This window comes from Symphalangus syndactylus, chromosome 1 (assembly GCF_028878055.3).
Source record: "Symphalangus syndactylus isolate Jambi chromosome 1, NHGRI_mSymSyn1-v2.1_pri, whole genome shotgun sequence".
In the NCBI taxonomy this organism is placed as follows: domain Eukaryota; kingdom Metazoa; phylum Chordata; class Mammalia; order Primates; family Hylobatidae; genus Symphalangus; species Symphalangus syndactylus.
In genome coordinates, this window is record NC_072423.2 from 92,075,597 (window position 1) to 92,088,387 (window position 12,791).

A 12,791-nucleotide genomic window follows, 5' to 3' on the forward strand; every position below is an offset into this window, starting at 1 on the left:
ATCGCAAGGACAGAAAACCAAACACCGCATGTTCTCACTCATAGGCGGGAATTGAACAATGAGAACACATGGACACAGGAAGGGGAACATCACACACTGGGGCCTGTTGTGGGGTGGGGTGAGGGGGGAGGGATAGCATTAGGAGATATACCTAATGCTAAATGACGAGTTAATGGGTGCAGCACACCAACATGGCACATGTATACGTATGTAACAAACCTGCACGTTGTGCACATGTACCCTAAAACTTAAAGTATAATTAAAAAAGAAAAAGAAACATTATGTTAAATGAATGAAGCCAGATTGAGTCAAGTATTTTATGATTTAATGTATAAATCAAATGTCCACAATAGGCAAATCTATAGAAACAGAAAGTAAATTAGCGGTTGTTAAGTGGGATGTGTGAATAAAAATGGAGAGTTACTGCTAATGGGTATGGTTTCGTATGTGGTGATTAAAATGCTCTGTAATGATATAGTGGTGGTGATTGCACCACTTTTTAATGATCAAAACACATTCAATTGTATACTTTAAAAGGGTAAATTGTGTGGTAAATGAATTATACTTCAAGGAGGTTTAAATTTTAATAGAAATTTTAGTCCTAATCAAGGTGACATTTTCTCCCATATTTTGCCTCCAATTCTTCCATAGCACATAGTGCATCTCACATAGTATTTATAATGTTGGAGTGCAATTGTTTATGTACTCTCTCTTACTTATTCAACTATAAGATCCTTGAAGTTGTCACACACGTTACTCTAGGAACTAGCATGGAAAAGGTCTTCACAAATACTATCTGAAAAAATCAATAAGCCAGTAAAGGTAAACCTCCATATGAGCTTACTCCTCTGCTTTTCATCACCATCTATTCTGTCCACATTTCAAGCAATGTATTTCCAGTGTGAATTTGTGGTGTGATTTGACATGAAGGAGAACATAAGTCACCAAAATGAAAGGATTGCACCATAGTACCCTTATTTTAGTTTAACTTCAACTTTTTTAGGTTAACTCTTAATCAAAAATTGGTACTTAACAAGGAAAAACTTGCCTTCTGTTGTTTTCAGAGCAGTAAAAAAGCACCTCACCTTTGAGTCGCCAAAATTATGCTTCCTGGAATGACTGCATACCATGTAGCAGGTTTATTTTAGTTTGTTTACAGAAAATGTGTAGACCAAAGTCCAATGCTGATTTTGGGAGCTACTAAAGACATGAAAAAGTAGAACTTTATACACATTTCATTGTAACAATTGGGAGTATCTGAGCAAATTATTTCTTACGTGACTTTAAAGAAAACAGCTACCTATCTGACCCCAAAACGACTTGAGGAAACTGGTCCTGCTGCAGAGGGGAGGCACAGTCGTCAAGAAGAGAGTGGGGTCAGGATCAACACACATTTAGTGTGATTAGAGAAAGAGAACATTTTCTCTCTTTGAACTTCTCTGGATACAGTCATTTTGCCTCCACTTGGGGATCAACTGTTCAGCTTCAATGGCCTTTCAGGACCTCCTGGGTCACGCTGGTGACCTGTGGAGATTCCAGATCCTTCAGACTGTTTTTCTCTCAATCTTCACTGTCGCTGCATACCTTCATTTTATGCTGGAGAACTTCACTGCATTCATACCTGGTCATCGCTGCTGGGTCCACATCCTGGACAATGACACTGTCTCTGACAATGACACTGGGGCCCTCAGCCAGGATACACTCTTGAGAATCTCCATCCCACTGGACTCAAACATGAGGCCAGAGAAGTGTCGTCGCTTTGTTCATCCCCAGTGGCAGCTCCTTCACCTGAATGGGACCTTCCCCAACACAAGTGACCCAGACATGGAGCCCTGCGTGGATGGCTGGGTGTACGACAGAAGCTCCTTCTCATCTACCATCGTGACTGAGGTAAGAGGCTCTGTTCTCCTCTCATGAGTACGTGACCTGGGTGTTTAGAATAACACAAGTAATAATCATGGTTCCAGCCTTTAGTCACATGTAGGTGCTTAGTCTTCATTCTTTCAGCAAATACTAATTGCTTCTTTATTAAATGTCTGACACCTATACATTTTGAGTAATGAATTCCAAAGTAGAAGGCATCCTGCTATTATAATGCTTTAAGTCATGGGAAGACCAAAGTTTAAACAAGCATTTATATATAATATGTTAAAATGTTCTGCTAGGTCACTAATGCTCAGCCTGTCATTGCAAATTAGAAATATCTGGGAAATTGAGAAAAGCCTCCATGCCCAGAGTATACCGCAAAACAATCATATGAGAAGGTCTAAGGGGGAAATTTAGGTATCTAAAAGTTTTTAAAGGTCCTCAAGTGATTGCACCATGTGGTCAAGTTTGAGAACCATTTAGTATGAAATAAAAACCCGTAGGTTTAAGAAAGTCTTCCAAGAGAAAGTTATGTTTAAGTTGAGACCTGAATAATAAAGGTCAGGCAACGCTGAAAAAGGAAGCTACAGAGGAAGTTAGAGACTTAATATTAGGAAACTTGCAGATCATGCTAAGAAGTTTTGACCAAGTTACACTGAGGGGTAATAAGCAGTGATGTGCTGGCTTCCTTCTCTTCCAGTGGGATCTGGTATGTGACTCTCAATCACTGACTTCAGTGGCTAAATTTGTATTCATGGCTGGAATGATGGTGGGAGGCATCCTAGGCGGTCATTTGTCAGACAGGTGAGTGCGTATGGATCACAGCTCTCTTTAAGGACATTTTTATCAACTTATGAAACATTACTTCATCTAGAATTACTTATGGCAAATTACATTCTCCTGAGGCTGCCTTGATCCCCAAACAGAAAAGGAAATTTTTAATCAGTGTTCTGAGCGCTATTTTTAAAATTTGAGCTCTGTATGCAGGACACAGAAATGATATCTCCATGTGAACTGGGGGTGTTTCAAGACAGCGTTTAGAGAGAAGGTACCACAACATGTGGTTTAGAAATATGAGAAAGAGTTAACTAAGGGAATAGAAAGGAAGATATTTCATCACATAGGATTCAGCCTTGGCCAAGAGTACCAGGTCCAGTCCCACCTGGACACTGTGAGCTGATGGCTTGTGCCCAAAGAATGGTCATTACATCATAGTTCCAAGTGTGATAAGCATGCATTCCTCTAAAACCTGTAGCAGATATTTGAAGGTATTGGTGGTGGTGTGTTGAAAAATTATGTGTAGAAACTTGATTATTGTCTTTGCAAAAACAGCTTTTTAGAACCATGTGAGGTAAGTAATCCAAGGATAATACTATCACAGTCTGTGGTGTGAGAAGTTTGGGGTATTCACCTTGCTGTTTGTCTCCTGACATGGCAGGGAACAATTATCATCACCCAACCATGTCTCCCCTGATGGTGATGAGGGACTTGAAGTGCCCCTTGCCATCCACCAACATCATGTCTTCTGGTGTCTCACCTGAAAATGTGAACCTTGAATATATGACAGGATATGGAATGTAGAATGAGCTAAGAGTCAGAGGGTTAATTTCCAATAGTTAGTCACCCAGTCCTCTGTGATACTGTCCTGGGAAAATGCAGATAGACCAATTTTAATAGATCACAGGGTGGTAAAAGAAGGGGTAGGAGATGCCAGGCAGGAGATGACAGTGGAGAATCAGCTGAAGATGAAGGGACAAGATAACCTAAGGATTTTGATATTTCTCACAAACCTAAGAGGAAATATTATGTGATTACATGAAGAGTAGGCTACGATCAAACTGATTGTTTTGAAATAACTCACTCAACTGTTTATGATATCTTAAAATTGGAAATAATCTATAATCTCATTAATAATAGGTTAATAAATAAGCAGATATTCACATAATGAATTTTTACAGCAAAGGGAATGAATAAAGTACTGTCTGCAATAAGATGAATTCACATCAAAACCATTTGGTTAGGTACCACAAGACCAACAAAAAGATTACATACTACAGTGTTCCACCAATGTAAAAGTCAAAAACAAGGACCTACATTATGATGTGAGAAAAGGGAGAAATCTAGTTTTCTTTAGATTTCTATTGGAATTACAATAAATCTAAATAGCAGTTTGGGTAAGATTGACATTTTTTAAATATTGAATTTTCTGATCTATAAATAAAATATTGCTCTTCATTAAGGTAGATTTTTATTTAATTTCCCTTTGCAATATTTTGTAGTTTATGATAAAAGTCATGCATTTTTTCTTTTTTTTTTTTTTTTTTTTTGAGACGGAGTCTCGCTCTGTCACCCAGGCTGGAGTGCAGTGGCGCAATCTCGGCTCACTGCAAGCTCCGCCTCCTGGGTTCACGCCATTCTCCTGCCTCAGCCTCTCCGAGTAGCTGGGACTACAGGCGCCCGCCACCACGCCCGGCTAATTTTTTGTATTTTTAGTAGAGACGGGGTTTCACCGTGGTCTCGATCTCCTGACCTCGTGATCCGCCCGCCTCGGCCTCCCAAAGTGCTGGGATTACAAGCGTGAGCCACTGCGCCCGGCTATTAATTTATTTCTAATTCATATGTAAAGATCATTTACATGTAAATTATGTACATATATGTAAAGATAATTAACTTTTCATAGTAAACTTACGTCCTGTCAACTGGATAAATTTATTAGTTCTAGTAGCAATTTATGGATTCCTTAAAATTTCCCAACTTGATCATATCATCTGCAAGGTGGAATAGTTCAAATCATTAATTTTCTATTTTTTCCTTTTAATCTCTTTCCAGCAGTAGCTAAAACCTTTGATACAATGCCAGTGACATTGGTGAGAGCTGAAATCCTGCCTCACCACAGGCTATATTGTTCCAGTTGTCTACAGAGAGGACTCCTTTCCCAGAAAACAGTAAAACACTAAATTCCCTTTTTCTTTTCTTTTTTTTTTTTTTTTTGCCCTCCCCTGCAACACTTCAGCAACTTTGATGTATTGTTCTATGGATGTTCCTTTCACATTCGTATGCCCATAGCCTGCACTGTCCTAGACTTCTACATCTAGATTTAGACGGCTTACAGGCTATGCCCTGCTCAGGCTCTCTACTATGCCAAAGTACATAGGAGACACATTCTGTTATTAGTACACTGTGTGTTAGTACAAGGGACTTCTGATATTTTAAAATGTCCAGTATTCCACCCTGTCTTATGTGGTTTCAATTGGTGTCAAAAATATACTGCTAAGAGATTGGAAAATAAGCTTTGATCTACTTGGTATTTATTTAGAAACAGGGAACATTTTGCCTGAGATCTGCCATTGATTACTGATTCTTTAAGGCTTTGAATGCAAAGTTTCACTTGTTAAACATCTTTTAAGTTTCAAAGTGTGCCTTCTCTTTGCTAAGTTTTTCCACTTGTTGTTATTGTTCCCATTATCTAACCTGTTTCTGTTTCTCAGGTTTGGGAGAAGGTTCGTGCTCAGATGGTGTTACCTCCAGGTAGCCATTGTTGGCACCTGTGCAGCCTTGGCTCCCACCTTCCTCATTTACTGCTCACTACGCTTCTTGTCTGGGATTGCTGCAATGAGCCTCATAACAAATACTATTATGTTAAGTAAGTCAACACTTTGGATCCACATTTCCCAAACTGTGACTTTGAAATTGAAACTCCACCTTTGAAGTCAAAGCCTTATCTGTTTTTAATTCCAGTAGCCGAGTGGGCAACACACAGATTCCAGGCCATGGGAATTACATTGGGAATGTGTACTTCTGGTGTTGCATTTATGACCCTGGCAGGGCTGGCTTTTGCCATTCGAGACTGGCATATCCTCCAGCTGGTGGTGTCTGTACCATACTTTGTGATCTTTCTGACCTCAAGGTATGAGTTTGTTTCTTCTTTTGTCTTAATGAGATACTGGAATGAAAATGTACATGGAACTAGACACCTGAATTTTTTTTTTGTTCTTTGTGTAAACCTGAGAGCACATCCTCTCATAATCTGTGCTTCATGTGCAATACAAGAAGCAGAACACATAGAGTTTCCTGATAAAACTGAGGACAGTCAATGAAATTTCAACATAAGGTAACCAACAAATATTTCTCTAAAATTATATCTCAAATATTGTAAGAGACATAATTTACTCAAAATCATTTATTGTTTATATGAAATTTCATTCACCTGAGAGTTTTTTTTATTTAAATGAATAAAACATAGGAAGTCCCATTAAATTCAAATTTCAGATAAGGGATGAATAATTTTTAATACAATTATGTCCAAAATATTGCATGAGACATGCTTATACTAAAACATTTTACTGCTTAATAGAAATTCAAATGTATCCATGGCCACTGTGTTTTCATTTGCTAAAACCAGCAACCCATGAGATGGCGAATAGCAATGAATCATTGCCTGGGACTTCTTAGTGTCCCCGGATATCCTCGCCTTAACAAATATTATGGAAACAGAATTATTATAAAAATGTTTTCCCCAATACAGGAAAACATTTGAGGAACTATCTTCCATGGTAGTCTATGTTTTTATATATATCCTTGGAAAAAAATACATGATGGAGAAGTTTGGGATTTTTTTTCTTAATTATTGTAGGTGATATTGGATGAAAAGAAGGTGCAGCAAATTTGCTTTCATTACTATCTAAGGAAAGAGCTGCATGGTTTCTTCAATTAAAATATTAAGGCAAAATGAATAATTTACCTCATTTGTCAGTGTTCCATCTTCCTTCTATTAGCTTTGCAAACACTTATAGATGGTTAACTATACTCTCCCCTTAAAAAGGCCAGTTCAGTGAAAGACACCTATTTGGACTTCACCTTAGAGAGATGATTACAGGTTTAATACAGAGAGAAGAGTTCAGATAGAAAAGTAAGCAAACCCCCTGTCAGGCTTATCCATTCATTTATCTTATCTCCATAACAGCCCTACAAGGTAATAGTCTCCCCATTACATAGATGAGAACACTGAGGAATATTTAGGTAAGTAACTTGTTAATATGTCCAGATTATTCACAGATGATATGACCAGGAGTGATTCTAGTTGTATGAGGCCTTAAGCGTGCATAAATTATTTGAGGGACTTTATTTTAGGGAAAAGAACACATTAAGAATAGACATAAGTTATGACCTCACTAGGACCTTGGCAGGCATCTATCTGTACAAGTGATGGTCCTTCATGCTGCAGTGTCAGGAGCTCCAAGGTAAATTTGCTGAGTAAGAGAGGAGCCAATATGATTCCAAGTCTGCATTCCCAACAGTGAATGTGTACTGGATGGAGGAGTCATCTCACATTTTCCTAGCTATGGTCAAAGAGAATGTGAGTTTACATTTCCTGGTAAAACCAAACAAGTGGTGGATATTAGCTTGGAAGGAGAAGACATCTTAAGAAAAAACTAATGTAAGAAATGAGCAAGTGAAAGTCAACTGCCCCTCTGTTCTCTTCCTTGGTCAGTTGGCTGCTAGAGTCTGCTCGGTGGCTTATTATCAACAATAAACCAGAGGAAGGCTTAAAGGAACTTAGAAAAGCTGCACACAGGAGTGGAATGAAGAATGCCAGAGACACCCTAACCCTGGAGGTGAGCTGGATGGGAGCTAGATATGGGATGTAGGGAAGACATAACTTGTCATCAATACTTAGCAGTGTCCATAAGGTAAAAAAAGGAGAGAAACACAGGTATGGTTATGGGCTGTATCACCTCACTATCATTTTTAATGGGCTTCAATATTGTTTGGGTTAACATTGAAGGGGAATATGCTGTTGCTAAAAGGATGAGACACAGATATTTTACTCAATGGAGGCAGAGGCACAAAGTATTAACTACCGTAAAGATTTTGCATTGAACTCATTCTAACTGTGTAATAGGAAGTAACCAAAACTAGTTCATTCCTTCCCATTTATTATTCTGTGGGTCTCTTTCAGGGTAGTAAAGCCAGCGGGAGGGTTAGTGAGCAAACAGAATATAACATAAAGAGGTTCACTTATTTATTCATTCAATCATACATTCTTCCATTCATGATACATTTAGTGAGGCACTACCTATGCCAGATTCCATTCTTCCTTGGAAATATTGCAGTGCCCATATCCATCCAAATCCCTATTTGTCTGGAGTTTCATTATACTTACTTACTATAAGTTCCTAAAGCATGACTAAGTGGAAATGCCTGTGAGAAGTCTTTCTCATTTTAATCCACCCCAGATCTTTAAGATAAATGCTGTCATGGATCTTTAAGTTAAATATTATCCATGTTATACACATATATAAAGTATTAATCTTAAAATGTGGTATGCACAAATGATACTAGATCATGAATAACAGAGTAAGACAAGGTAAGAGCCTGAATGAAGCTTTTGCTATGACAGAGAATATCAATGGACAGATTTAAATCCAAATATTGGAAATGATACAGGAAAGGAAAAAATGCTACTGGGGACAATAAAAATACATTTTCTCTTATTTTATTGAAAAAGGAGAGGATTAAGAGCAAGCATCTTAATATCCTTACATATTAATATTAACCTTAAATGTAAAACATCACACTTAAAAGACACAGAGTGGCAAGTTGGATTAAAGAAAAATACACCCAATTGTATACTGACTTCCAGAGACACTCACATGCAGTGACACCTATAGGCTCAGAGTGAAAGGATAAAGAAAAATCTAACAAGCAAATGGAAAACAAAAAAAGAGCAAGGGATGCAATTCCAATTTCAGATAAAACAGACGTTAAACCAACAGTGATCAAAAAATGCAAAAGGAGAATTACATAATGATCCAGGGTTCAATTCCATAAGAAGATTTAACTATCTTAAATATATATGCACCCAACACTGGAGCACCGAGATTCATACAATGAGTTCTTAGAAATCTACAAAGAGACTTAGATAAATCACACAATGATAACTGGAGAATTCAACACCCCGCTGGCAGTGTTAGACAGATTGTAGACACAGAAAACTAACAAAGATGTTCAGGAACTAAACTCAACACTTGACCAAATGGACCTAACAGATATCTAAGGAACACTCCACCCAACAACAGCAAAATATACATTATTCTCATCTGCACATGGCACATACTCTCAAATTGACCACATATCAGCCATAAAACAATCCTCAGCAAATTCAAAAAAAAAAGAAAGAAAGTAAACCAACCACACTCCTGGACCACAATACAATAAAAGAGAGATCAATATGAAGAAGATCTCCCAAAATCATAAAATTACATGGAAATTAAACAACCTTCTCTTAAATGACTTCTGGATAAATAAAGAAATTAAGGCAGAAATCAAGAAAACCTTTCAAGCTAGTGAAAACAAAGATATAACATACCAGAATCTCTGGGACACAGCTAAACACATGTTAAGAGGGAAACTTATAGCACTAAATCCCCACATCACAAAGTTTGAGACATCTCAAATTAACAACCTAACCTCAAACCTATTGGAACTAGAAAAACAAGAGCAAACAAAACCCAAAGCTAGCAGAAAAGAAGTAGTAACCAAATCAAAGCTGAACTGAGTGAAATTGAGGTGTAAAAAAAAAATATATATATATATATATATATATATATCACAAGCATTCTTGTACACCAATCACAGACAAACAGAGAGCCAAATCATGAGTGAACTCCCATTCACAATTGCTTCAAAGAGAATAAAATACCTAGGAATCCAACTTACAAGGGATGTGAAGGACCTCTTCAAGGAGAACTACAAACCACTGCTCAATGAAATAAAAGAGGATACAAACAAATGGAAGAACATTCCATGCTCATGGATAGGAAGAATCAATATCATGAAAATGGCCATACTGCCCAAGGTAATTTATAGATTCAATGCCATCCCCATCAAGCTACCAGTGACTTTCTTCACACAATTGGAAAAAACTACTTTAAAGTTCATATGCAACTGAAAAAGAGCCCACATCGCCAAGTCAATCCTAAGCCAAAAGAACAAAGCTGGAGGCATCACGCTACCTGACTTCAAACTATACTACAAGGCTACAGTAACCAAAACAGCATGGTACTGGTACCACAACAGAGACATAGATCAATGGAACAGAACAGAGCCCTCAGAAATAATGCCGCATATCTACAACTATCTGATCTTTCACAAACCTGACAAGAACAAGAAATGCAGAAGGGATTCCCTATTTAATAAATGGTGCTGCGAAAACTGGCTAGCCATATGTAGAAAGCTGAAACTGGATCCCTTCCTTACACCTTATACAAAAATTAATTCAAGATGGATTAAAGACTTAAATGTTAGATCTAAAACCATTAAAATCCTACAAGAAAACCTAGGCAATACCATTCAGGACATAGGTGTGGGCAAGGACTTCATTTCTAAAACACCAAAAGCAATGGCAACAAAAGCCAGAATTGACAAATGGGATCTAATTAAACTAAAGAGCTTCTGCACAGCAAAAGAAACTACCAACAGAGTGAACAGACAACCTACAGAATGGGAGAAAATTTTTGCAACCTACTCATCTGACAAAGGGCTAATATCCAGAATCTACAATGAACTCAAACAAATTTACAAGAAAAAAACAAACAACGCCATCAAAAAGTGGGCAAAGGAAATGAACAGACACTTCCTCAAAAGAAGGCATTTATGCAGCCAAAAAACAAATGAAAAAATGCTCATCATCACTGTCCATCAGAGAAATGCAAATCAAAACCACAGTGAGATACCATCTCACACCAGTTAGAATGGCCATCATTAAAAAGTCAGGAAACAACAGGTGCTGGGGAGGATGTGGAGAAATAGGAACACTTTTACACTGTTGGTGGGACTGTAAACTAGTTCAACCATTGTGGAAGTCAGTGTGGCGATTCCTCAGGGGTCTAGAACTAGAAATACCATTTGATCCAGCCATCCCATTACTGGGTATATACCCAAAGGACTATAAACCATGCTGCTATAAAGACACATGCACACATATGTTTATTGCAGCACTATTCACAATAGCAAAGAGTTGGAACCAACCCAAATGTCCAACAACGATAGACTGGATTAAGAAAATGTGGCACATATACACCATGGAATACTATGCAGCCATAAAAAATGATGAGTTCATGTCCTTTGTAGGGACATGGATGAAGCTGGAAACCATCATTCTCAGTAAACTATCGCAAGGACAAAAAACCAAACACTGCATGTTCTCACTCATAGGTGGGAACTGAACAATGAGAACTCATGGCCACAGGAAGGGGAACATCACACTCCGGGGACTGTTGTGGGGTGGGGGGAGGGGGTAGGGACAGCATTAGGAGATATACCTAATGCTAAATGACGAGTTAATGGGTGCAGCAAAACAACATGGCACATGGATACATATGTAACAAACCTGCACATTGTGCACATGTACCCTAAAACCTAAAGTATAACAATAAAAAAATAAAAAAATAAAAGAAATATATATATATATCAACGAAACCAAAGATTGATAATTTGAAAGAACACATTAGATGGATAGACTTTCTTAAACTAATAAAGAAAAAAAGAGGATTCAAATAAATGCAATTAGAAATGACAAAGGTGACATTATCACCAACACCACAGAAATACAAAAAACACTCAGAGACTATTACAAACACCTCTATGCACAGAAACTAGAAAACCTGGAAGAAATAGATAAATTCTTGTAAACATTCAAACTCCCAAGATTGAATCAGAAAGAAATTGAAACCCTGTATAAGCCAATAACGAGTTTCAAAACTGAATCAGTAATAAAAAGCCAATCAACCAGAAAAATCCCTGAGCCACATGGATTCACAGCTAAATTCTACCAGACACGTAAAGAAGAGCTTGTACCAATCCTACTGAAATTATTCCAGAAAATTGAGGCAGGGAGACTCCTAACTCATTCTACAAGACTAGATTCATTCTGATACCAAAACCTGGCAGAGAAAAAAATTAAAAAAAAAAAACAGACTAAAAATAAAAAACACATTATCATCCCAATAGACAGAGAAAAGGCTTTTAATAAAATTCAACATCGTTCATATTACAAACCCTCAACAAACTAGGCATCAAAGGAGCATACCTCAAAATAATGAGAGCTATCTATTGACAAACCCAAGCCAAGATCATACTGAATGCACAAAACCTGGAAGCAGTCCCCTTGAGAACCAGGCAAGACAAGGATGTCCACACTCACCAATTCTATTAAGCATAGTATTCAAAGTCCTAGCCAGAGTAATTAGACAAAAGAAAGAAATAAAAAGCCACAAAATAGGAAGAGAGGAAGTCAAAATATCTCTCTTCACATACAATATGATCTTATACATACAAATCCCTGTAGTTGTAGCCCAAAAGCTCCTTGATCTGGTAAACAATTTTAACAAAGTTTCAGGATATAAAATCAATGTACAAAAATCAGTAGCATTTCTATACACTGACATCATTAAAGCTGGGAGCCAAATCAAGAATGTAATCTCATTCACAATAAACACAAAATAATAAAATGCCTAAGAATATAGCTAGCTAGGGAGGCAAGAGTTCTACAATGAGAACTACAAAGCAATGATGAAAGAAAGCAGAGATGACCACAAACAAATGCAACAACATTCCATGCTCATGGATAGGAAGAATCAATATTGTTTAAATGGCCATACACCCAAAGCAATTTACAAACTGAATGCTGTTCCTATCAAACTACCAAAGACATTTTTTATAGAAATAGAGAAAACTATTCTAAAATTCATATGGAACAAAAAAAAAGAGTTTGAATAACCAAAGCAATCCAAAGCAAAATGAACAAAGCTGTAGGCATCACACTATCTGACTTCAAACCATACTACAAGAACACAGTAACCAAAACAGCATGGTACTGGTACAAAGACAGAAAGGTAGACCAATAGAACAGGTTAGAGCACTGA

At 37.4% G+C, this 12,791-nt stretch overlaps 1 protein-coding gene across 2 annotated transcripts in view; it reads left to right on the forward strand.

The window, feature by feature from the left end:
* The first annotated feature begins 1,228 nt into the window (after nucleotides 1-1,228).
* Nucleotides 1,229-12,791, forward strand: part of SLC22A9 (solute carrier family 22 member 9) — a 55,217-nt gene continuing 43,654 nt past the window's right edge. Inside the window, exons 1-5 of one of the 2 annotated variants that reach the window (XM_055294164.2) lie at nucleotides 1,229-1,890; nucleotides 2,567-2,670; nucleotides 5,355-5,509; nucleotides 5,605-5,773; nucleotides 7,358-7,481. In XM_055294164.2, the coding sequence (XP_055150139.2) occupies nucleotides 1,489-1,890; nucleotides 2,567-2,670; nucleotides 5,355-5,509; nucleotides 5,605-5,773; nucleotides 7,358-7,481 (954 nt within the window). In that variant the 5' untranslated portion in view covers nucleotides 1,229-1,488. The remainder of the gene's footprint in view (nucleotides 1,891-2,566; nucleotides 2,671-5,354; nucleotides 5,510-5,604; nucleotides 5,774-7,357; nucleotides 7,482-12,791) is intronic. The other variant, XM_063642360.1, reaches the window with a different exon arrangement.